The 25,587-nt window shown below is 52.2% G+C and overlaps 2 protein-coding genes across 10 annotated transcripts in view; one reads left to right on the forward strand and one right to left on the reverse strand.

Annotated features, from left to right (window-relative positions):
* The first annotated feature begins 601 nt into the window (after window positions 1–601).
* Window positions 602–4,760, forward strand: LDHD (lactate dehydrogenase D). 4 transcript variants are annotated; one of them, XM_036346739.1, is made up of 11 exons: window positions 643–732; window positions 1,584–1,696; window positions 1,913–2,054; window positions 2,261–2,402; window positions 2,514–2,673; window positions 2,980–3,179; window positions 3,275–3,403; window positions 3,482–3,609; window positions 4,025–4,115; window positions 4,197–4,308; window positions 4,397–4,760. In XM_036346739.1, exons 1-11 carry the CDS (start codon window positions 658–660, stop codon window positions 4,560–4,562), a joined length of 1,458 nt encoding a protein of 485 aa, XP_036202632.1. In that variant the 5' UTR covers window positions 643–657; the 3' UTR covers window positions 4,563–4,760. The 4 variants fall into 4 exon arrangements, with proteins under 4 accessions (XP_036202635.1, XP_036202636.1, XP_036202632.1 ...); XM_036346742.1 differs by lacking the exon at window positions 1,913–2,054 and having other exon boundaries at window positions 602–732; window positions 2,261–2,398; window positions 4,397–4,562; XM_036346743.1 differs by lacking the exon at window positions 1,913–2,054 and having other exon boundaries at window positions 633–732; window positions 1,547–1,696; window positions 2,261–2,398; window positions 4,397–4,562.
* A 3,386-nt stretch (window positions 4,761–8,146) lies between these two features.
* Window positions 8,147–25,587, reverse strand: part of ZNRF1 (zinc and ring finger 1) — a 98,237-nt gene continuing 80,796 nt past the window's right edge. The window contains exons 2-5 of one of the 6 annotated variants that reach the window (XM_036345716.1): window positions 21,682–21,777; window positions 11,705–11,810; window positions 10,026–10,117; window positions 8,147–8,571 (exon numbers count right to left, since the gene is read on the reverse strand). In XM_036345716.1, the coding sequence (XP_036201609.1) occupies window positions 10,060–10,117; window positions 11,705–11,810; window positions 21,682–21,777 (260 nt within the window). In that variant the 3' untranslated portion in view covers window positions 8,147–8,571; window positions 10,026–10,059. The other 5 variants (XM_036345717.1, XM_036345715.1, XM_036345714.1 and 2 more) reach the window with 5 other exon arrangements.

The raw sequence follows: 25,587 nt of genomic DNA on the forward strand, positions 1-25,587 counted from the left end.
CTTGAAATACTTTCAAAAGCAGAAGCCACAACACTCTCCAGGAGGGCCCTGGGATCTGCCCAGTGGCAGGTGGAGATGAAAAGGATGCAACAGTCTTTTCCTTCACTTACCTGGTGAACTGCTGTTTATCCTTAGCTCCCCTCTTCCAGGAAGGCTTCCTGGATTGCCTCACTGCCCAACTCTATTTCATCCCTTGCACTTTTCCTCCTCACAGCCCTGATTTCACCTACTCTATGACAATGGAACTGAGACTTGCAGAGTGAGAAAGACAAGGGTGTGGCCAAGGCCCTGAGCTTGGCTGGAGGTGGGCGTATGCAGGAAGGGAATATGAAGCTGGAGCTCAGAGGCCAAAGAGGAGATTGGAAGGAAGTGGGGTAGATGGAGAGGTAAGTGGGAACTGACAGGACCTTTAAGACCATGGCAAGGAGCCTACCTTTGTTTGAAGAACCACGGGAGGCCCTGCTATTCTGTTTCCCTTTGTGTTAGGTGAGCCTTTCCTTTAGAAGTCCTGAACCTGGCAGACACACCTGACTCAGCACAGTCTGGCAGCGCCACCTTAAGGAGTGCCACCTTAAGCGGGCTCCACCCTGGGCACAGCCAATGGGCTGGTGCAGCTACCAGCTTAAGTGCCCACACTCCTTTCGCCACTGCCCAGCTATGGCCAATCTGCTACGGGCCACAGCAGCCTGGGGGCTGTTTTCCTGCAGGGGTTACTGTTCCCGGATAAAGCAGGTAGGCAGGAAAAGCTCCCTGGAGGGTGGGCTCCCCCTACATGCCAAGTCCCACCAGGCTCTGTGCTGCCCCAGCACCATGTGACCTTGAACAGAGGATCCATGGGCTCACCTGGTGTCCAGCATGGGTGTTGAATGCGTTGGCCAAGGCTCCCCAGCTATCAAGGGGGGGGGGGGCGGGAGAGGGAGAGGGGTGTGCCAAAGAAAGGTCTGTGGGCTGCAGGGTGTCCCTTTGGGGCGCCCCGATGTATACATACCTTTTGAAAACGTGTCTGAGAGGCAAGGACTTGGGTTCTAGGCTAGGCTCTGTCTTTGACTCGCTGGCCTCGATTGCCCATCTGTAAAATGGGCAGAAAGCCCCAGAAAGGCTCTAAGAGCCCTACAAGTCCCCAGGCAGGGCCGAATGGGGCCGGGGCACCGTAGTTGGTGGGCAATGGAGCTTTTTCTTCCTGTCCTTCCTTTCTCAAGCACTGTCCCTGGCGTGCTTAGAGCAGTGCCTGGCTGGCCTTAGAGAAGGGGCAGAGATGAGTAACTTTTCCAAGTCACTGAGGCAGTACTGGCTATGTTATGGAACCCTGCTGACAACCCTTTTTGTAGAGTGAATCTGGTTCTTTTCGTCCAGTGGCAGTTTTTCTGAAGTAAAACACTGCCCGTGGTTCTGTTTGGAAAGGGGCATACCTGCAGAGTGGATCTGCTTCTGGGGGACCCACTGGCAAGGCCTGGGCCTTGGAGGCAGTGTCGGGGGGCAGGCAGAGGAGGCCAGAGATGCTAGCAGCCCCTCTCCCACTCCAGCCCCTCACCCCCACCTGCCACAGGGGCAGGCCCGTGGCCCCAAGGGTTTCTTCCCTGCAGGGCAAACTCAGCGAGGACTTTGTGGAGGCTCTGAAGGCAGTTGTGGGGAGCCCCCATGTGTCTACTGCTGCTGCAGTCCTACAACAACATGGGCACGATGAGTCGATGCACAGGTGTGTGTGGGGGGTCCCCTCCTCTGTCAGAGCCCCTGGCTGAGAGTGAGGGTTCTGGGATGGCTTCTCCCCCACCCTTTTGTTTTGGGGTACGCTGGCATTCTCTCCTCCATACCCCAGCCCCATGTGCAGCCCCAGGCCCTATAATACCTTGGGGATCCTGAGCAGGACCAGGGAGTCTCATGCCCCCCTAAACTGCTGAGGGTCTGGTTCTAGGTGCCAACCTCCGGACGCCGTGGTGTGGCCCCAGAATGTGGAGCAAGTCAGCCAGCTGGCAGCCCTGTGCTACAGCCAAGGCATGCCCATCATCCCCTTTGGCACAGGCACTGGGCTGGAGGGTGGAGTCTGTGCTGTGCAGGTATGGTGGCCCCTCCCTGGTCCCATCACACTTGTCACATTTGTGCCCCCCCCACACACTCAGCTTGGTGACTCGGGTCCAATCCTCCTTACCTGCCATCTGAGGATCTAGTCTGGCTGCTGGGAGGTCAGCTTCAAGGTGGGGGCCTGGGGCCTGTGGCTGGCAGAAAAACTAGGTCAACTAACCCCTGGCACTCCTTCTGCCAGGGTGGTGTCTGCTTCAATCTGACCCACATGGACCGAATCCTGGCGCTGAATACAGAAGACTTCTCGGTGGTGGTGGAGCCCGGCGTCACCCGCAAAGCGCTCAACACCCACCTGCGGGACAGTGGCCTCTGGTTTCCTGTGGGTAGGCTGGGACCCTGAGGGCTCCCTGGAGGCAAGGCTCTTTTGGGGGCTTGCGGGGTCCCCTCTGCCCCTGGGCGTGTGCCCCAGGCTGCCTCCTGCCTGCCCTCTCCAGACCCAGGTGCAGACGCCTCTCTCTGCGGCATGGCAGCCACGGGGGCCTCAGGCACCAACGCTGTGCGCTATGGCACTATTCGGGACAACGTGCTGAACCTGGAGGTGGTGCTGCCTGGCGGGCAGCTGCTTCACACCGCGGGCCAGGGCCGTCATTATCGGTGAGCACCCGCCCCCCACAGAGATTGCGCATCTCCCCTAGGCAGCCGGGCTTCTGAAACAGTCACGTGGGACAAAGCTGATGGTAGTGGAGTTTGTTCTTCTTGCACAAGGCCTACATCGTCCGTGCCAGGGAATTTATGCCTTGATGGCAGTCTGAGCCGAGGGGGCAACCCCAACCTCGGGCTCAGTACCAGCCCTGGCAGGGGCCTGGGGACAATGCCCCAACTTCTGCTCTAGACTTCTCACCAGAAATCCGTTGTCACGTGGCCTGGGCACTCACCTACCTGTGTGTCCCCGGGACCCAGGAAGAGCGCAGCTGGCTACAACCTCACCGGGCTCTTTGTGGGCTCAGAGGGAACCCTGGGCCTCATCACAGCCGCCACACTGCGCCTGCACCCTGCCCCCGAGACCACGGTGGCCGCCACCTGTGCGTTCCCCAGTGTCCAGGCGGCCGTGGATAGCACTGTGCACATCCTCCAGGCTGCAGTACCTGTGGCCCGCATTGGTGAGCCGGGAACTGGGCAGTCCAGGTGGGCTTCTCAGAAGAGGCCCCCCTTTGAAGGCCAGCCCTCACTTCACCTGCCCTCTCCCTGGTCCCAGAGTTCCTGGATGAGGTCATGATGGACGCCTGCAACAGGCACAGCAAACTGGACTGCCGCGTGGCACCCACGCTCTTCCTTGAGTTCCATGGCTCCGAGCAGGCCCTGGGGGAGCAGGTGCAGCGGACAGGTGTGCTGGGGAGCCGGGGGGCAGGGGCACAGGCTGCCCAGCGTAGGGTCTGGAGTCAATTCCCCCGTCCCCCTGCAGAGGAGATCACTCAGTCCAATGGAGCCTTCCACTTCTCCTGGGCCAAGGAGGCGGAGGAGCGCAGCCAGCTCTGGGCCGCCCGGCACAATGCTTGGTACGCAGCCCTGGCCCTGCGGCCGGGCTGCAAGGTGAGCTGGGCTGAGGGGAAGTGGGACCCACGGCTCACCCATGAACCCTTTGCTCAGCCCACTAACTTGGTGTCCAGAGCAGCAGGCTAAGCCCACAGCAGGCAGAACGGCCTCCACTTAGCCATTAGAGGGAAAGCAGAGTCATCTGCCAAACCCTCAGGAGGGACCTCTGCATTGAGCCAGGCCCTGGGCACAGGGAAGGGGGGTTGGGAGGGACATAGCAAGGGTGGGGAGCAGAGAGCTGTGGATGCCTTGGCTGGCAGTGTCTGGAGAACACGCACCGGCCATCATCTTGTACAGGGGAAACTGAGCCCCAGAGAGCAGGCAAGCCCCCTAGACCTTGACTACTGTGACCCCTTACCTCTGGGCAGGCAGGGGGTGAGGGGAGAATCTCACAGGCCTGCCCCTGTTCCAGGGCTATGCCACTGACGTTTGTGTGCCCATCTCCCGGCTGCCGGAGATCCTGGTACAGGCCAAGGAGGACCTGAAGGCCTCGGGGCTCACAGGTGCTGCCTGCCCACTGCTGGCGTAGTGGGGAGGGGGGGAGGCTGGACTGGGAGCAGCAGCTGGGTCCTCTGGGCCTCCAGGAACCATTGTTGGACATGTGGGCGACGGCAACTTCCACTGCATCCTGCTGGTAGACCCGGAGGATACCGAGGAGCTCCGCAGGGTTGAGGCCTTTGCACAGCAGCTAGGCAGGTAAGAGCAAAGTCTGGGCCAGGGAGGTGGGGGAGACTGAGGGGAGCAGGAGGAGCCCCCCGCTGATGGTCTCTTCACTGCTTCCCAGGCGGGCGCTGGCACTCCACGGTACATGCACAGGGGAACATGGCATTGGGCTGGGCAAGCGGCAGCTGCTGCAGGAGGAGGTAGGAGCCGTGGGCATAGAGACCATGCGGCAGCTCAAGGCCACACTGGATCCTCGAGGCCTCATGAACCCAGGCAAGGTGCTGTGAGGGGCTCCGAGCACTTGGCACACCAACCCCAGACAGTGGAACATCCTCCCTGGACTCTTCATGCCACAGAACAGCTCTGCCTTTGCCTCTTATCTGGAGCTCAAGGCCGGAAGAGGGGAGAGAAGCCTGAAGGCCTGGCCCCTCCCCTGGTCCTCTTGCTGTCCCAGGAGCCTTTGGTTCAATAAATGTGTAAGCCGGTGAAGCTGCCTCCTCTCTCTCTTACACATCCTGTCCTGGCTGGGAGAGGTGCTGTGGATCACTCCAAAGACCGAGATGACTCCCCTCCACCAAGGCCTCCCCATTGCTGGGAGCCTGGGACAAAGTCTGAGGAACTCAGCACCCTTAGCCCTAATAAACCTGAACCCCATTTGTGGCTGCCTGGGGGTGAGCAGGCAGAACCTGTGAATGGCCTCCTGCTCAGCACCCCCAGGTCATTTGGACAGGGACACCCCCATCCCTCGTTCCAGACCTGTCCTCTGACTTACTGCAGCCTGGGGAGGGGATGGTGCTCAGGCTACAGAGGGCGGTCACCTTCAGGAACTCCAGGGTCTGAGGACTTGCCCATGGTCAACATCACTTATGACAGACTCCCCCACTGAGTGCCAACTGGGCCTTAGAACATTCTGTACATGTCCTTTAAGCAGCTGCTACGAATCACTGGAAACGGAAGTGAGGTTATTCTCCTTGTGCCATACCTCTCCAAGGTATGATTTATTAAACTCCCAGCTCTTTTGCCCTCAAAGTCAGAATCTGTCTACCAGGAGGTATCCCAGGCGAGAGCTTCTGTCTGGGGTACCTGACAGCTGTTCCCCCTAAGCCCACTAGAGGGCGCCTGGCACCATAAACTTCAACACCCCATCAACTGTTGGGGCCCAGCTCTTAGCCCTCAGCCTTAGGGGAGGGGGCAGGGGATGTTGGCAAGTGCTGTCCTGGAAGCCAATTGCTCAACTCTCCACCCCCCTGCAGGTCCCCAGAGCATACAGTGTGGGCTCAACTCCCTCATCCCCTGGCTCCTAAGAAAACAGGCTTGGCCAGCCAGGCAGGGGCACCCTCCTTCACGCCTCACTCTCTCTCCAAGCCATCCGAGTTCCTTCCCTGCCTCCATCCCTAGACCCCTCACCTCTTCCCATCTGCTGTTCAGGCCCTGGGCAGAGGCAGCCCTCTGTGACTCCTCAGCCTGTTTGTTCCAGGAACCTGTCCTCTGTGTTAACTAACACTGGGCTGATCCTGGAGTTTGCGCCTCAGTGACTTGTCTCTCCCCGCGCCCCCCCCCCCCCCCCGCCTCTCTCCCCCATGGGAGCAGTAGCTGTGCCAAGGGGTGGTGTGGGGCAGGTCTCGTTGGTCCCTCCCCAAACCACCCCATACAGGTCGGCCTCATGTACTCCACGGAGACAGCTCATAGACCCCACCTCCCAGGTTTCTCCCTACAGGACAGGGCTCTTCTCTGATATGCCTCCCACTGCCTGGCAACTAGTGGATGCTCAACAAATGGCCATTTCCTCATAATTTTTTTATTAGGAAAAAATTCCAAACATACAGAAGAGTTAAAAAAAACAAGTACACTGTTCACTGACATACCAGCCATTGGAGATTCAACAAGGAATATTTCTGTCTTATTTGTTGGGTGTATTTTGGAGAAACCCATTTGAAATTTACATATTTTTCGACATCATTCACCTACATAACTCACCATCTGTCTCATAAGAATAAGGACATTTTATAAATCTCAACGACATTAAATGCGACTAGATGATTTTACACTAGTGAGGAGCTCCTGACCAGGAAGCCCCCAAAGACAGTGGGTGGAACCCACCCTCCCAGCTCCTGCCCCTCCCCCCTCTCCCCTCTGAGAGCTGTCTGGATGGAGGATGACAGACATCAGTTCTACCTGGGAAGCCCACACACCCCTGGCCCACCCCCACCCAGGACCTGGCAATCTAGGTCTGGATTCGGAGGATCCAGTAGTCAGCAGAGGGCTGCAGTGTGCCAGCTGGGAGTGAAAGTCATTGGGGGTGAGGAGAGGAGTTAGCATCAGCCCCAGGAGCCTGGAATAGCACCTGGTGTGGGCTCCAGCCCTGCCCACCTGGCTCACAGGATGTTGCCAAAGCCGCCAGGCCTAAGCAACTGAGGTGGGCATACAGCCCTCTGCCTGCGGCCCAGGGGTCAGGCAAGGAGATCTCCTTCAGGGCGAGCTTTGCTGGAGGAATTAAATATAGAACAGGGAGACACAGTTGCCAGGCAGAAGCAGGCGGTGCTGTGAATAGAACAATGCTCTTTGTGGTGAGGGAGCTACGGGAGAGCCTGCTGTGCATGTGCCAGGGGCTTCTGGGCAGACTCTGACCCTCACGGTGACCTCAGAGTTGCAAGACTTTGTCGCTTCACATGCGAGGAATCTGAAGTTTAGATGAGTGAAGTCATTTTCCCAAGATCATTCTGCCAAGTAGAGGAGCCACATGCAGACAGTTCTGAGCCCACATCCTGGCCACCATGGTGATCACTGGTCCTGGGGGTCTCTGCTTCAGGAGGGTCTGACTCCAAGGCCCAGCTCAGACACATACTCTTCTTTCATATGTTTCTGAACACACTGTGTGCCTGTCCCTTAGCTCACGGCCTTGCCATGCCCTTGCAGAGTAGGTGCTTCAGGAAGTGTCTGATGGAAGCTGGCTGCAGAGCCAGGGCCTGGTGGGGTTAGAGCCCACAGAGGCCTGAGAGGGGCAGAGGTTGGAGCCACCTCCCTCCAGGGCGGTCCTTCGCAGGCTCTGCAGGGGGCTCCGGAATGCTGCTCCGGCAGCCTGTCTGGCACAGGGATAGAGGCCGGTTGTGCAGTGCTATCCACTGCCCGGAGCTTCCCGCCCAGCCCAAGTTGTGCCAACTCTTGTGAGCCCTGAGTGGCTCTGAGCTGGCTTAGCCCCAAAACAGGGCCTGTCTCTGGGCCTCAATGAAGCATGCCCATGAGTCAGCACTGAGCATGGACTGAGCAACAGGCAGGCAGGACGTGGGATGGGGAACGGAGGATGAGGGGGGCAGGGGGTGGGGCGCTGGAAGAACCCACATCCTTGTAGCCTCCAGCGGCTGCGAGATCGTTGCCCCTGCAGATCTTGCAGAGGTGTTTTGTCACAACCGTTCCACAGGTGACGGCAGATTGATTCCATGATGCTTGACGGGTTAGTGAACCTCTGGGTTTGGGGTCTGATTGCCACGTTCCCTCTACCCAGGCACGACTGCTCTGAAAACCCCATCACACGTGCAGTAGCAAGTATTACCCTCAAGGCAGGCTAAGGAGGTGAGGGGGGAGGAAGTGGGAGACAGGTGCACAACGCCCATTTCCGGATTGTGTAACAGCACCATTAAAATAAAGTCACACAATGCATCTTTTATTAGACATGATTTTAATACCATATCAAAACATCTTGACTAATGAAGAAAGCTTTGCCCCCAACTTCGAACATTTTTTAAAACATTTTATAAGGGTGGTGTTTTTTTGTATTTTAATATATAAATACAGAAACCTATCTTGCATGGGCTGATGCCAAGTGTGAACATCAATGGCTAAAATGTTCTCAAACAGAGTGCCTGAAAACGGGTAGCTGTACATGTTCCTTTAATAAGTCTTCTGTTTGTTTAAGTTTTCAGGAAAAAAAATCCACAAGGGCCTAAGAAAAATGTTCAGGCATTTTTGCAGGACACTTGTGATTGTGAAGTCCTCTGAACTGACCAGAACCAGGAGGAAAGGAGGGAGAAGAATCAGGAATGAAGGGGGAGGTCTTCCAAGGGTTGTTTTTTTTGGCAATGAAGTCAAGATCTCAGGGTCCCAAGGGGAGAAAAGTGCAAAACCAAGCCAGGAAAATGGGCAAAGAAAACCAAGGCCGGGCGGTTGTTGATGGCGAGGGCCGAACCGACGGGGCGCTGGGCCAGGAGGGCCGAGCGAGCGTCTCTCGCACCATCAGCACTGAACCTGGCTCTGTCCCTTTGTCATTGGGTGGGTTCTAGCCGGGCAGCAGACAGCAATCTGTAAACATCACGGGCGAAAACACCAGTCGACACTAAACTTTTTTTTTATGATTTTTTTTTGTAAACACGTTAGAGACAGACCCACAATGCCTTTCAAAGGTGAGAAAGAAAATGCCCTTTCCCTCCTAGGATGAGGGGTGAGGGGAAGGAGGGCGGTCGATTCTTTCTTCTCTCAAACTCATGGCTCATCCAATTTGGTGTCCTCAGGGAGAAAGGGAGAACCATTCTCTGGAAGTCAGTGCGTAGGGTGCCCTGTTCCCACTGGTGTCCCCAGCTCAGCTCTGCCCCAGTGTCCGAAGCCTCCTCTCAGGAAGAGGGCTGGCTGTCCTGTGTGGACCACAATACGGAAGTCGTGCTCCCGCCGGGCTGAAGCCAGCCTGTGTGTCCGGCTGAGGACGGGCTGGGCGCCTGTGGTTCCAGTCCGGGGCCCGAGAAGGCAAATATCATGCCGGGAATTTGGACTCGCACTCCAGCGCCAGGCTCCACTCCCTCTGCCTCACTCTCACCCTCACTGTTTCTTCTCCCCATGTCCTCAGTTTTTCAGGTGAAGGTAAAAAGAGCAAATGTCCCTGATTTGTCTGCCATCATCAGCTGTTCTGGAAGTTTACTTGGAATAAATAAAACAAACCTAACACAAAAGAAAACAAAAAAACAAGAGAGAGAAAGAGGCCCCCAAACTTTTGGATGTGAGTGGAGGTGGAGTCAGGGTTTTGGGTTCCCTGGTAAAATAAAGTACCAGCCCAGAACTTGGAGGGGACAGGAGAGGATGGTCACCAGGGAAGCAGGGAGCCCTGGGGAGAAAGGGAGAGGTCAGACCGGAAGGTTCTACAGGGGACGTGTGTGCACAGTGTGGGGAGGAAGGTAGCTGCGGGCTTGCTGTGGAACCAGGACCTGTGCTGTGTGTGGGGGTGGGGTGGGGGCTGAGTCTGGCCTGGAGGTCTCAGACCCATCTGGCAGTGTGCATGAGGGAGGTGGCCTGAAGCGGGAAGCACCAGCAGTGGAACGATGGCTGGTGAGTGCCACAGGGGACAATGCACCGTCCCACAAACTGTCCACAGGGGACGAGGAGTGAGGACTTCCCTAGCCACTCAGCAAGCACAGGCAGGTGCAAGCCCAGGGGCTCAAGCTCATGCGGCTTCTCCCACCTGGCACATTCCAAGGGGCTCTTCCTGAACCTTCTTCAGGGAGATTCGCCCTAGACGTCTGGAATAGACTGGTCTTTCCTCAAAGAATCAACTGTACTGAGCAGGTGGTTTTTTTTTCATAACCATGCAAGATAGCATCTCTTCGCCTTCCCAGAATGCTCCCCGCCCTCCAACCCACCATAGAACTACTAACTGATAAGATGCTCCCCTCCTGGAGGTATGTAAGGGCAACTCAGTCCCCACCCCCAGGCCCCAGAGTGGCCAGATCCCAATCCCTGAGCCCAGAGCACCCCAACCACCGGCTCACCTTTGAGAGGAGTCAGCAAGCGAGCCCAGCAGGGTCAGTCCGCAGGGTGTTCTGGACAAGATCTGTTCACTTCAAACCACGAGTCTATGCAGCTGAGGCAGGAAGTGGCAAGGGGAGACACGTTACCGCTGACCAGGCTGCGCCTTAGGGGGCTCGCTCCAAGGGTCAGATTTCTGAGTAGGGGTTTCCTAAATCTTGCCTGCGAGGACCCCAGGAGAAAACAAGCCTGTCCCCAGATACCCACTTTTTGAAGCAGGAAGAAGGCAAACACCAAGATTGATCTTGGCTCAGCCCGGGCAGCCAACCTGGCATGGGGGGCACAGGACTGGGTGCATCTGGATGTTAGAAGGGTGAACTGCAGCCTTGAGAAGGATCAAGGTCTTACCTGCATGGACCTAGGCGGTGGCAACAGCTACTAGTGAGTAGGGGAGGAGTGCAGGGCAGCTAGCCAGCTATCCCTAAGGCTCGAAGGCTGGCCATTACTCTGAGCTCTGGGGACCTGAGGGAGCCCTCTCCTGGCTCAAAGGAACAGCTTCGAGGATCCCTCTCTAGGGGCTGACTTCTTAGGAGACCCCTGAGCTACCTGGTTCGGTTGGCTGTGGTTAACAGCCAATATCCCAGAGAAGGACAGCCCTCTGGCTTAGTGACACTGCTAAGGAGAGCCAGACAGTGAAACCCTGGTGTTTACAGAAAGAACTGCCTGAATCAAAGAGGGAACAGAGATTGCCCCAAGACAGCTTTCTGATTTGTAAACTAACATCTGGGTATTTTCAAAGACAGGATCCAGACAGGTAATTTGCATAATTCTCCCCAGAATCAAAGATTTCCTTCTCTGGTTCTGGTTGGTGCCTGGCCAGGAAACTGGAGCACTCTGTGCTGGCCCTGGACCAAGACCCCCTGCTCCAGGCCAACCTTGAGCCTCCCCTGCATCAGCCACATCTGCGAGCCGGCACCACCATTGCCCTGTGGCCAGTGGCCCTGTGAGTCAGGCTTTGGAAAAGCCCATGTGTCAGGAAGAAGCTCTGAGGCTCGAGGAGCCAAGAGCAGGTGGTGGCCACAGGCAGCACAGAGCGTCCTCCGTCTTGGGTAGGGAGGTGTCTTCTTTCCAGTTGGAAACAAGAACGAGGCTCATCTGGAGCCTGAGGACAAATCTCAGCCCTTCTAATTATAACAGCTTCAGTGCCTGGCCCCAAAGGTTGGCTATTCCTGCCTCCTGGCCTGGGGACTAGGGGCGGATGCAGGGGCAGCAAGCACACCCCTCCATGCTGCCTCTCTCGCACAGACAAGGGGCCTCACTTTGCAGGAGCAGAGGGGCCCACAGAGGAAGAAAAGGCTGGGGAGATGGATAAAGAATCAAATTTCCAAAGAAAGGAATCTTTGGCTCTGTGGGATCCTAAGCACCTCCAACCTGTGGAGCTCCACAGGTCTCCCCATCACCCAGCAGCCAGCCAGGCCGTCATCAACCCAGAGCAAAATCTCTGGCCATCTGGCTCGACCCTATACTCAGCACATCTGCCAGCCTCTGTCTCAACCCCACTCATATCCCAGGAATGGGGCATGGGGAGGGGGAAGAGTTGTCCCTCAACCAAAGAAAACAGAATGGCTAGTGAGGAGGGTTGCCTTCTCTCTCCATTGTGGGATCTGGGATGTGGCTGAGCTGGCCCTGCCCCCTCTGGTACCTTTTGTGGTAAATGCACAGGCAGGGCAGCCTGGCTATCGTGTCTCCCTGAAGCAGCTCCTCCAGGCAGATCACACACTCGCCCGCGTCTTTAGTCAGCACGTCGTCTGCAGAGGGAAATGGGAGAGTGGAGGAGGGTCAGTCACCAGCAGACAGGTGGCACAAAGCAGGCACGGGTCTAGAACTGGTTGAAACTGCTCTGGTCACCCAACATATACAGGGCACTGTGGGGGACACAGAAGCCCAAGTGGCCCTGGACCTGAAGGCCTTCACTGCAGAGATAAGGCATGCATATCACACATTAATGATGTGAAGACAAAATGGGATTACATACCAAATAAGTGGCCTGGGGCTAGAGAGTTAGGGGGCTTGGAGAGGGATAGATGTGTAGCAGAGGCAGCATTAGACAAAGTATTTCCCTGAATAGACTTTCCCCACAGACCAACTGCACTGATTTCTGGTTTGAAAAAATATGGTGATGACTAGTGTGGTATAGTCATACACGGCAAAAATGAATGGAATAAGCAGGTACTCTCACAAATACTTGTACATACACATCCATAGCAGCACTATTCACCAGAGCCAAATGGTGGAAACAAATGTCCACCAACTAATGAACAGACAAACAAAATGTGATGTATCTGTGCAATGGAATATTACTCAGCCATGAAAAGGAACAAAGAACCAAAGCATGCTACAGTGTGGATGAACCTCAAAAATATGCTATTTTTGAAGAAGCCAGACACAAAAGGCCATCTATTATACAATTCATTACATGCAATGTCCAGCATAGGCAAATTCATAGAGACAAAAAGTAGTTCAGGGGTCAAGAGCAGGAGGGAATGGGGAGTGACTTTTTTTTAATATATTTTTTATTGATTTTTTTACAGAGAGGAAGGGAGAGGGATAGAGAGCCAGAAACATCGATGAGAGAGAAACATCGATCAGCTGCCTCCTGCACACCCCCTACTGGGGATGTGCCCGCAACCAAGGTACATGCCCTTGACCAGACTCGAACCTGGGACCCTTGAGTCTGCAGGCCGATGCTCTATCCACTGAGCCAAACCGGCCAGGGCGGGAGTGACTGTTTAATGCTAAGGGGTTTTCTGTTTTCTTTTTTGTGGTAAGAACACTTAACATAAGATCTGCCTTAACATATTTTTAAGTGTATAGTACATTCTTTTTTTTTTTTATAATATATTTTATTGATTTTTTACAGAGAGGAAGGGAGAGAGTCAGAAACATCGATGAGAGAGAAACATCGATCAACCGCTTCCTGCACATCTCCTACTGGGGATGTGCCCGCAACCCAGGTACATGCCCTTGACCGGAATCGAACCTGGGACCTTTCAGTCCACAGGCCGACGCTCTATCCACTGAGCTAAACCGGTTTCGGCAATGTATAGTACATTCTTAACTATAGGTACAGTGTTGTACATCTCTACAACTTACCTTGCATAACTGAAACTTTATACCCATTGAGTAGCAACTCCCATTCCCCTCTCCCCTCAGCCTCTGGCACGCATTATTCCATTCATGCCCTGGTTCTATGAGGTGGACTATCTTAAATATGACATATAAGTAGAATCATGTAGGAGGGTTCCTTTGGGGGTGATGAAAATGTTTGTAACTAGACAGACATGGGGTTGTCCAATGCTGTGAATGTTCTAAATACAACTAAATTGTAAAATTCAATTTTTAAAAAAAAAGAAAAAAAAAGACACCCCCCCCCCCCAAAAAAAAAAGAAAGAAAAGAGAGAATGGAAGGAAGCCACTGCACACCATGGGCCCCAACAAAAGCTGAGCAGGACAGGAAGAGCGCCGCAGCCGCGTCAGCAGTCCTCTACTAGATTTCTACGACATTCTGGGCACTAGTGACTCAGTGAATAAGCCACGAACTCAGGATGTGAGAAGCTCAGAGTCTAGCAGGAGAGGCTGAACAAGAAAACGGAAATGAATAGCACAGCAATTTCTAGGAAGTCTTATGCATACAGGCCCAGGTATGAGGGGTATGAAAAATGTCTAGCTGGGGTGGGGACTGTTCAGGGAAGGATATTCCAGGCAAAGAGAACAATATCTGCACACCTGGGACCTGCAGGAGGTTTGCTATGGCAGGTGCAGACTCCTGGGCCATGAGGTGACCAGGAATTGAACCTGCCACCTCTTGGTGTCTGGGCTGACGCTCCAACCATCTGGGGTTTAGAAGAGAGATGTGGGTGACAGGTTATACATGAGACATAGAGATCAACTGGGGAGAAAGTTTAGAATGAAACCTAAAGAAGGCAGAATACAAACCTAGGTCAACTTTAATATCTGAAAGGCCGGTGAAAGAGGTGAAGTAAGCAAAGGTTACCCAGTTCTCAAAGCCACAGGAGAAAAACTCAGAGAGCTTAAAACAGGACCAGTTCTCCACTACTAAGATTTTAACTGTTCGTGGACGTTGTCCATGAGACATACTGAGATTTCCTGTGTGTGTGTTCACTTCAGCCTCACAATCTTAGGAGCCAGGCAGGGCACATGTGTTGTTCTCACTTTACGAAGAGACTGAAGCCTGAAGTCAGACATCTTGCCTAAGTCACAGGGCTCACGAAAGGACGTGCAGACGGGGGACCCAATTGGTGCCCTTCTCCGCTGCTGTTTGTCCATGCCCTCTGATTACTTGGGTGTAAAGAGAAACATCTGGAGCCTCTAAAATGAGGATTCCTCAGGGCCTAGAAGGCTATGGTGACTCAAAGCCCCTCACCAGGAAGCCTGGGGGGAAAAGCCAAGATAAAAAACCCAAGATACATCAGTTCCTGTGCACATGAGCTGTGAGAACAGCCACTCTCAGCTTCTTGGCCACCAGACAATCTGGTCATTTTCTCTGTCGGTAAACCCGAAGGCTGCCTGAGGTTGCTGGGATGGGGCTTGGAACTTGACGGCGTGGGGAAGCCAGCGGTGCTCACACCCAGCACAGAGCCCAGGGAAGCAGCCTTCTTCCCACGATGGAAGGCAGGAACATGCCTGAGTGGGTTGAGTAAAACTTCCTGTCCCAATCCCTGGGGCCCTGGAAATCAGCGGCCCCCAGATGTCTGTGGGAGCCAAGCAGGAAAGGGGAAATGACTGAAGCGGAAGCTTGGCTATCAACTGATTCCTGTAAGACTTCACCCTCTCAGATGGGAGCTTGCTGCCCACTTGTTGGAGGACCTCACAGCACAAAGCAAGGACACTGGGCCTGGCACAAGTTGAGGCTGCTCTGCACATGGACTCAAATGCCCCTTGGCATCCCCAGGTCCCGAGGAGGGGCTCAGCCAATGCCAGTAGATGAGTACACAGGAACAAAGCTGTGCTTTTTGCCTTTCTCTTACCACCTCCCAACCCCCTTCCAAGCATCCTGACATCCTGTGCAAGGTCAACATCACTGCTCTGGAAGTGTGTTTGGCCTGACTGGGGGTGGTGCAAAATAGTTCCAATGCCTATCCCTCCAACCAGACCAGGGAACCAAACCAGAGTGGTAGGCAAAGTTCTCTAGAGGCAAAATGAGACCCCAGAACTGCTGGTGACAAGGAGGGGGTAGGGAAGCCCAAACAGCTATAGATAGATTTCTGCCAGCAGCCAGGAGGGAAGGCTGATGTGCAGCTCACAGCCAGCAGCTGAGTGTGGGACTGTACAATATGTTTTCCCCTTGTACCCGATGCCAGGCAAGGCCTTGGTAGGAAGAGAGGTGGGAGCCAGAGGGAGAACCCCAGCAAATGACAGAGACCAGGCTCCACCCCCTGCATCTCCAGCCGAGGTGCAGAAAGCTTGGTCTTGCAGCCTCTCAGCATGCACCACGCTGCTGGCCCAATCTCTTGGGGGACAGGAAGGGGCAGTGTCACCAACGCCAAGACTTGTCAGCTCACCCTGGCTGGTTTGGCTCAGTGGATAGAGTGTTTGTTGGCCTGCGGAGTGAAGGGTCCCAGGTTCGATTCTAGTCAAGGGCACATGCCTGCGTTGCGGGTTCAATCCCCAGGAGGGGACATGCAGGAGGAGCCAATCAATGATTCTCTCTCATCATTGACGTTTCTATCTCTCTCTCCCTCTCCCTTCCTCTCTGAAATCAATAATAATAATAAAAAAGACTTGCCAGCTCCATTCCTGCGGAATCTCTGGGCAAAGGGGAGACTTAGCAGAGTGAGTTCCCCTACCATCATCCTCACCCCAATAGCCCAGGACTGTGAGGTGTGATCCAATTTTTTGGCGAGGTGGGCTGCAATGGCAACACCCCAGAAGAGTGAACCACTAAAGCTAAGGCCAGGTTTCGATTTACAGAAGCTCCCACAACCACCCCACTCAGTCCCCTCCTTTGGCGCCCTTCCCACCCACCCCACTCCTCACTCACCCAGCAGCCTGGCCTGTCAATCAGCGGCTGCTGGGAGCACCCTCCTCCTTTCCCTCCTGCAGGAGGAACACCAGGCCAGACACCTCTGCAGCCAGACTCAGCAGCTGCTACAGCATCTAACAACGGCTCCTGGCAGCGCCCTACTGGGCTAGGCAAACCCTCCGCCACAACCTGGCTTCCCCAGACCCAAGAAAAGGCATTTTCATTCCAAATACAGGCCTCAGTAGAGACACGGGCCCACAGAGCACCACGTGCTCAGGTCTGCTGGCTCAGCTAGAGGTAAACTAGCAGCAGGTATTCCTGCTTTGAGAGGAACCCAATTCCCTCTCCTTTAAACCTTGTGTGACATTCAGTATTTCAAGAGGCCTGAAGTTGGGGGCAATGACCTTTGGCAGATGAGAGGAAGGGCAGTCAGGATCTCGAAGGAGCAGGGCATGGGGTCTGCATTCCCAAAGAAAGCTGAGGGAGCCCTAGCCGGTGTGGCTCAGTTGGTTGAATGTTGTTCCATGCACCGGTTGCCGGTTTGATTCTGGGTCAGGGCACATGCCTGGGTTGTTGGCTCGATCCCCAGTAGGGGGCATGCAGGAGGCAGCTGATTGATGTTTCTCTCTCTCTCTCTCTCTCTCTCTCTCCCTCTCCCTCTCCTTCTCTCTCTAAAAATCAATACAAACATATTTAAAAAATTAAAAAGGCCGAGAAGAATCTCCTGAAGCTGCTCTGAGCACCACCAAGCTCTCCTGATACCAATGGCAATGGAACCCGCCACACACCAGAAGTTCCCAGGGCCAAGAGCCCCTGGCTGGTCCTGGAACCAGGGCCTCCTATGCTTTCAGTGGGCAGTCAGTCATCTGTCACGCCTCCCCTCACCCCTGTATCCGACTCTCATCTGTTCACAGCAAAATCAGGTTCCCCATCTTGAGGCTCACTCTGCTAGCTGAGCAATTTGTTAGTCAAAATTTGAGTACATACTCTTGAGGGCAACCCCCCCCCCCCCCCCCCCAGTCTCAGAACCACAAACAGATGTTGGAAAGGGAGAGAAGTTACAAGTCCCATTCAAGCTGACCACATTTACCCACAAAAATGGGTCTCTCCAACTCCTTCCTTATCTCCCAGGAGTCCTGGGTTCCAAGCTGCCCTGGAAGAGGAGCATGAGAGATGTTACATCAGTGCTCTGGGGTCTGGTGGCCTCCCTGACCCTCCAGCAGGGGGTTAGCACCTGCCCCAGCACAGGTTACAGGTCTTTGCATTTCTCTTGAGCACTGGGCAAACCAGTTGAACTAGTCTTGTCTTTACTAAAGTGTTTGGTGTGTTTTTTAATCTGGCAGGCGGCTACTGGAGGCCTTCCAACCTACTGCTCAGGCCAACCCTCATAATAAGAAAAATACTACTTTCTGTCTGCCTCATTTAGGAGGTTTCTACTTTTTTTCCTTTGGTGGTTAACTAAATTTCATCTTTTATAACCACTGTAAATTTTCTTTTTTTTTTTTTTTTTTTAAATTTTATTTATTTTTCTTTTTTTCTTTTTATATATTTTTTATTGATTAAGATATTACATATGTGTCCTTGTCCCCACGTTACCCTCTACCCCCCACCCCCCCGTTGTCCATGTCCATTGATTAGGCCCATATGCTTGCATATAAGTCCTTTGGTTGATCTTTCCCCCTTACCCCCACCCTCCCCTACCTTCCCTCCAAGTCCCGACAGTCCAATCAATGTCTCTCCGTCTCTGGATCAGTCCTTGTTCATCAGCTTATGTTGTTCATTATATTCCACAAATGAGTGAGGTCATGTGGTATTTATCCACTCTCCAGTTCCATCCATGCTGTGGCAAATGGTAAGAGTTCCTTTTTCTTCTTCCTCTTCTTAAAGAATACCTTTCAGCATTTCATATAATGCTGGTTTGGTGGTGATGAACTCCTTTAGCTTTTTCTTATCCGTGAAGCTCTTTATCTGACCTTCTATTCTGAATGATAGCTTTGCTGGATAAAGTAATCTTGGTTGCAGGTTCTTGCTATTCATCACTTTGAAGTCTCTTCTGGCCTGCATGGTTTCTGTTGAGAAATCAGCTGACAGTCGTATGGGTACTCCCTTGTAGGTAACTGACTGTCTTTCTCTTGCTGCTTTTAAGATTCTCTCTTTATCTTTTGCTCTTGGCATTTTAATTATGATGTGTCTTGGTGTGGTCCTCCTTGGATTCCTTTTGTTTGGGATTCTCTGCGCTTCCTGGACTTTCTGTCTGCCTCATTTAGGAGGTTTCTACTTTTTTTTCCTTTGGTGGTTAACTAAATTTCATCTTTTATAACCACTGTAAATTTTCTTTAAAAATCCCCAACTAGTGCCAGCAATTACAGAAAGTGTATGTGTGAGTGTAGAGGGGAGACCTCCAGGGCAGTGAGCAGGCATTCTAGTGAATCTTCATAAGAAAATAGCATTTCTCTCTATAACTAACTGGGAAAGTCTCACCCTGCCCCCTTTCCAGAAAGATTCTGAGAGTTCTATACTTCAGACTCTTTAAGTCTCCTCACTTTTTTTAATCAGAAAAGGTAAAGTGAAGCTGGGAGGTTGGTATGATAAGGAATTCTGGGTAAGATTATGTTACTGGCAAAACCAAAATAAGTATCTAGAGGTCCTGCCTGGGGCTTTGGCCTGTGGACCCTGAAAGGCCCATGCTTTATCTGAACAAGAACAGGACCTAGGCCAGCCCTGGAGACTCCCACTGCATGTACAAACCCAGGTGGCCAACGCCTTCTTACCTGGAAGGTCTAGGTGTCGTCAGAAAGGAAAGACAATATGAGGAGTCCAGTCACAAGCCTCCTTCCACACTAACAGTGACACAGAGGGGCCAGACCACTGTTTCTGAAGCACCTTCATTACCTTATGACCAATTCCACTAATAGGACCCATGCAACATGCCCTCACTTTGCCTCTCGTGGTAAAACACTGGCTTTTGCAAAGGAGATCCTTGAGCTTAAAGTCTCTAACACGCGTGTACACACACACACACACACTCCCTGAGGAGGTGGCTTTTCAATTAGAGGAGGAGGGAAAAAATGGGGACAGCCATAGTGATGTCTCAGGCTGGCCGGCCAACCTCCTCGTCCTCTAAGGGGACTCAGACTCTGAGTGCGGCTTCTGCGGGTGACCTGTGCTCAGACCACATGTGGCTGCCAAGCCTGCTCTCCTATGGAGATGAAGGTGAAGGAAAGGAGACCCTTCCCCATGGCTGCAGCAGAGAGGAGACCAATGAGCAGCACAGCAGTTCTCCAGGATAGAGCCCAAGCCCCTCCTCTTCCCCATTCTCCAAATGGGACCAGTGGTACCCCGTTCTCAGGTGGCCCCAAGAGCACTCTGTCCTCCACAGCTGCCTTTGCACAGGCATCCTTGATGACACCAGGAGCCAATCCCTCTCGGGTGAGCCCACTCTGAGGCTGCTTTGTGTTCTTATGACACAGTCAGTGTCTACAGAGATCTCTTCCCAGCAACCCACGGGACAAAAAGCGGTCTTCATCGGGCTCTGTGCAGTTTGGAAAATAAGCGAACACAGTTTCTGAGGCCATGGCTGGGGAGAAGACTCCTCTCCACTGTGGTCCCAGGCAGAGACAAGGAACAGGACAAAGAGGAGCTAGAGCAGCCTCCAAGGGACGCACACTGACAACTCCACCGCAAAGCCCAGAGTGCGCATGACAACTGATTCAAACACTGCAGCCGTCATCCCCAGGGACAGGGAGAGGCTGTCCACTGGAGAGAAGAAGGGCTTCCTGGACACCAGGAGAATACGAAGGGGACAGAGATAGGGCCAGAACCTCCTGCGGCTGGGCCTCCTACCAGACTGCGTGTAGCTGAGACAGCAAGTAACCATCCCGCACATGTGCACCCAGAGCCTTTCGCTGAGCAAATAAAGAAGAGATGAGAACATTAGGATGTGTTTTCAGGAGAATTGAGTGGGTTAGATTTTTCAGGTTCATTTCACAGAAAAAATCTGGAATCACCAGGCCTCCCTGGGCTAATGCTGGGTGGAGAAAGGAGGGCATGGGGATCCGAGGAGGCAGGAGCCCAAGGACAAGTCTGTAAAGAGTCTACCCAGGAAACTTTCACCATGAGGATGGGGCAAAGCAATCCAGGCTCATCTCCTGTCCAGTCCTCAGATTCCCTGAGAGGTCACAGAACTCCTTTCCTAAGCACTGCTGTGACTTTAATCCTAGAAGCGGGTCCAGTGCCAGGGTCGGGGTGTGTCCCACTCAGATCCAATGCCTGTTCTTGTAGAGAACACAGTTCTCTGATGAACATGGTTGGAAGACCAAACTAAGCACATAAGAATGGAAAACCACTAACCGGTTGGTGTGGCTCAGGGGTTGAGCGTAGACCCATGAACCAGGCGATCAAGGTTCAATCCCCGGTCAGGGCACATGCCCGGGTTGCAACTCGATCCCCAGTGGGGGGGAGGGGGGAGGACCGTGCAGGAGATAGTCAACCAATGTTTCTCTCACATTATTGATGTTTCTATCTCTCTCTCCCTCTCTCTCTTAAATGAATTTTTTTAAAAAAAGAAAAAAGAATGGAAAACCAGAGAGCCACTAGCAGCACTGAACAGAAGTCAGTCCACTCCACAAAATGATGAAAAGAAACCTAGGATGGCCTCACCTCTTTCAGGGCTGCTGTAACTTCCTGAGCACTGACCATGTGCCAGGCTCTGTGCTGAAGGGTTTTATGTGTAACTAGAGGCCTGGGGCACTAATTAGTGCACGGTGGGGTCTGGCCCACCCCATCAGGCTGATCGGGGAGGGCGTGGGCGGTTGGCCAGCTGGCCCCGCCCTCTGGTCGAACTCTCAGTTGAGGGGACAATTTGCATTTTAGCCTTTTATTATATAGGATATCTTACTTTATCCTGACAAAAATCCTATGAACCAGGTATTGATGTCACTATTTTATGGACCAGAAAACCTAGGCTCTGCTAAACTGAGCAACTTGTCTAGGATAATAGTCAGTAAGTGGTTGCAGCAGGCTTTGAACTCAGATCAGCCAGGCTCCAAATCCTTATCCATGGCATACCAGGCAGATGCTGACACTCATTTTGTCCACAGAGGTGCCACTTAGGGGGATGTGGGTTTCATGGAATCCCTGGCCCAGTTTCCAACCCGTGTATTCACTGCTCAGCTCTGAGGCAGGCTCCATGGTAGGAATGACCAGGTGGCAGCTCAATGTTTTTATTCCCTAAGGGTGTCCACATCTTGCACCCTTCTGCCGGGCAGAATCAGGGCTTAAGCACTCCATGCAAACCACTGGCACAAACTCCCCGTCCCCCAAGGAGAGGTCACACCCTCTGCTGTCAGGTGTGAGAATGGGCAGAGCTCTATCACCCAACCAGAGGTCCAAGGAACCAAGGGGTTGGAAGAAAGGGCAGTGGGACTGAGTGAACCAAGAGACTTCCTGGTACCACAGCCCTGATCCCTGGGCCTGCCTTCCTGGTCCCACTGCTCTTCGCCTCTGATTGGCGCAGCAAGACTTGCTAACAGTCAGGTGTTCCCTGACTATTCCTGCCGGAAGGTGGGTGGAAATGCTGCCCAGAGGCACGTGAGGTTGGGAAGACCTCACTCAGAAGCTCCCAGCCAAGCGCTTACCATTGTAGGAGAGGCGAGGTTTGCTCAGACACATTATAAAGTGCATTTCCATCTCATCGGAAGCCACAGACTTGGAGCAAATGGGGCACTTGAAACCTGAAAAAGAGGAAAACAGGATGAAATGTTTTCTCTAAACTAAGTATATTCATTATAAATGTAGATACTCTTAAATGACTATGGCCATGTGGGGCCAGAGTTGACATGGAGAATTTAAATCTAGATATATCCTAGACTTGATTCCTCCTTCATTAAATCACCCAAAATTTTGTTATTTTATCACAGCCCCCGATTCCCATTTTTTACTAGTGCTCTCCCAGTCATATGCTCCGCATTGAAGTTTATCAGAAGTCACCGACTGCTAATTTGAGTTTTATTTTCTTTTAGGCACTTTTCTAAGGGGGTCTAAGGGGCAATGGGAATAGACAGGCATCAAATCAGAGCAACTAAATAATCTGTATTTGAACAACAAAGCATTGAACACCCTTCCACTTCACAGCCCTCGAACCACTAGGTTGGGTGCCCTGTGGGAGTAATTCCTACTGTCATCAGCATCGCCATCCCTCACTCAGAGCACCTTTGCCTCCCTGGGCTAAGGCAGCTGTCCTCTGAGTGTGCAAGCCAGAGTGCTCCCAAATGTCTTGTGTGCCTTGGCCATATGCCACTGAGAGTAACAGCTGTTTCACAACACCAGGCAAACACAGGGTTCTTTTCCCAAGTGTGGACTGTTTACACACCCAAGGGGTTTCATCAGAATTCCATCAGTACTGGAGATTTCAGTTGAGAATCTTCTGAGCTGAACTTCATGAAGCAAACAGTCCCTTGACTTATTTTTTTATAAACTATTTTTGTTGTTAATCCTCACTCAAGGAGAGTGGAAGGGAGGGGTGGGGTGGGAGGGGAGAACATTGGGGAGGGGGGAGAGAAGGGAGAGTGGGGGAGGAGAGAGAGAGAGAGAGAGAGAGAGAGAGAGAGAGAGAGAGAGAGAGGGAGAGAGAGATACATCCATGTGAGAGACATACAGATTGGTTGCCTCCACATGCATCTGACCGGGTCTGGGGATCAAACCTGCAACCCAAGGATGTGCTCTTGCTGGGCATCGAACCCAAGACACTTCAGTACTCGGGCCAACACTCCAACCACTGAGCACTGCCAGGGCTATTTTTATAAACACCGAGAAACTATTTCCAATTTCCCCCCATTTTACTTTTATTGAAATTATTTTCAATGGATATTTTTCCATTCTACCAAAAGATCCAATACTATTAAGAAGCTATTGTGAAGATTTGGCTCTTCTATTAATTTTCAATCAGAATGTTCCATGTACAATTTTACTAGATGCTGGTAATATCTAATTTCATAAGTGACATTTCTTATGAAATAGATAAAAAGGTTGGGAGTTTGTGTGGACTGTTAGCTGCTCTAGGACAGGAGAATTCCACCCCTTCACCAATGTCTTTCCTCTCCACGTGGCCTTACTCAGGCAACCTTGGACCTGCCCTCATGCCTGTTCCCTGCAAATAAACCTATATTTATATCAAATAGCATTCCACAGAATGACCAGCCACTAGAACAGTGGTTCTCAACCTTCTGGCCCTTTAAATACAGTTCCTCATGTTGTGACCCAACCATAAAATTATTTTCGTTGCTACTTCATAACTGTAATGTTGCTACTGTCATGAATCATAATGTAAATATCTGATATGCAGGATGGTCTTAGGCGACCCCTGTGAAAGGGTCGCTCGACTGCCAAAGGGGTCGCGACCCACAGGTTGAGAACCGCTGCACTAGAAGATTGTCTCATTTTCTTCAGAGGTTGGCTCACTTTCTTTTCTGACTCAAAATACCAGTTTTGCAACAATTGAAGTGACTACAGGATATGTCTACTTTAAACTTGCTAAGTCAGCACTCTGTCTGCAGGCCGAGGGCCCAGGGCTGTGGGCAGGCCAGGACGGATGCAATGAGGTCTGGATCAGGCCCTGACACAGACACTGGTAGGTGTTAAAGTGATTTGTTACTAATAAAAAACCTTACACCCCACACATCCTTCACTTTCCTGATAACTTAGAACAGAGTCATGGTTATCGCAATAACAGCATTAGCCAATCCCTAAATCCCAATGTGATTCATCGATTGCAGGAAAGGAGAGGAGTTACAGCTAAAGGGCTGGGAAGCAGCCACCCAACAAGGACTACAAGGGAACATCACTGATCATTTATTTCCCAGGAAAAACCAAGTTGTACAGATAAAGAAAGAGGCCCCAGCTAGACCATCAGGTCAAACTGAGGGAGCAGGGTTGAGACTAGAATCAGATTCTTAGCTCCCAATCGGAAGTCCTTTCCATCAGAGGAAAGTTGTTCACAGGTGTGATGCTGTGATTCATAATAAATATATGTTTGGTCTTTGTCCCGTTACTGGCACAGAGCACCCAAAACCCTTGAGATTTCCGAACATCCTAAGACCAATAGTATTTGGTCTGTTGTCATCAATTCCTGAAAAATAACTCCAGAGCCATGAGGTGAAAGGAGGGTCTTATTAGTCATAACAAGCCCTTTTCAACCACACCAGAGTTTATGTGAATGAGGCGGCTTTTGGAAAGCCCCTCGGTAAACTAAAGCTAGGGGCTGGCTTCCAGGGGAACCCTCAGCTGATGAGAGGGTTGGAACTTCGAGTCCCACCCCCCAACCTCCCACTTACGTAATAGACTTTGAGGAGGGGAGAGGGGCTAGACATTGAGCTCAACCACCAATGGCCAATGAGTTAATCAACTAAGCCCATGTAATGAAGGCTCCACAGAAACCCAAAAGGACAGGGATCGGAGAGCTTCTCAGGTTGATGACCACGGAGAGATCCAGGGAGAGGGGTGCCCCTGAAGAAGGCATGAAAGCTCCGGGCCCTTTCCCCATACCATGTCCTATCTATCTCTTCCCTTGGCTGTTCCTGAGTTATACCTTTTTATAATAAACTGGTAGTCTAGTACTGAAATGTTTCTCTGAGTTCTGTAAGCTGCTCTAACAAATGGCATGAAAGTAAGGAGGGGATTGTGGGAACCTCTGATTAACAGCCAGTTGGTCAGAAGCAGAGATGACAACCTGGACTTGTAATTGGTGTTTGAAAGGAGGAGTGGGGGAGGCAGTCTTATGGGACTGAGCCCTTAACCTGAGGGATCTGATGCTATCTCCAGGTAGGTAGTTTCAGAATGGAGTTAATTACTAGGTGGTGCTGGGAAGACATACCTCAGAACAGGGTTTTAAGAAAGAGCTGGATTGGGAGGACATGCCACTATAGTAGGAAGAGACCTACATTCCAGCAAAAGCAAGGTTAGGGCCACTTGGATCACTATCTCTGGATGCGGGGGGGGGGGGGGGGGGGGAGGTGGTGGAGGAAAGGGGTAAGGCTCAAGACATAACTCGAAGTCAATTATGTAAGTAGAAAATGCCAAGACAGCCTCCTTGGACCTCAGTTTCCTAAAATGAAAAATAGTCATTTACCTGACTCTTGCTAGAAGCCAATGAAATAAGAAACTTGAAAGCACGCTAAAAAGCAGCTAATCAAATGTATGTGGTGGCCCCTTCATCACACATGGCAACCCTTGACAAGGAGGAAGGCACAGGAGGACTGGGGGCCGAGAGATAGGGGGATGGAGCATAGGGTGCATAGGCCGAGACCATGCAGTGTGTGAGGGGGTGGCCAGTTTGCTTGCTAATTCTGATTCCTTTAAACTTCCAGAGCACCTGTACGGCACTTTCCTACAGCGAATGTGGACCACGGTCCCTGTTAATCTCCCAAAGCTCCCACTCTTGCACATAATAACAGGTCACGTTTATTGAGTCATTACTATGGGCAACCACTGGGCTTCACATGTCTTCTCGTTGACACAGTATGAAGTGGGTACTAATGTTAACTCTA

Source organism: Myotis myotis, unplaced genomic scaffold, assembly GCF_014108235.1.
Source record: "Myotis myotis isolate mMyoMyo1 unplaced genomic scaffold, mMyoMyo1.p scaffold_m19_p_19, whole genome shotgun sequence".
Lineage (NCBI taxonomy): Eukaryota > Metazoa > Chordata > Mammalia > Chiroptera > Vespertilionidae > Myotis > Myotis myotis.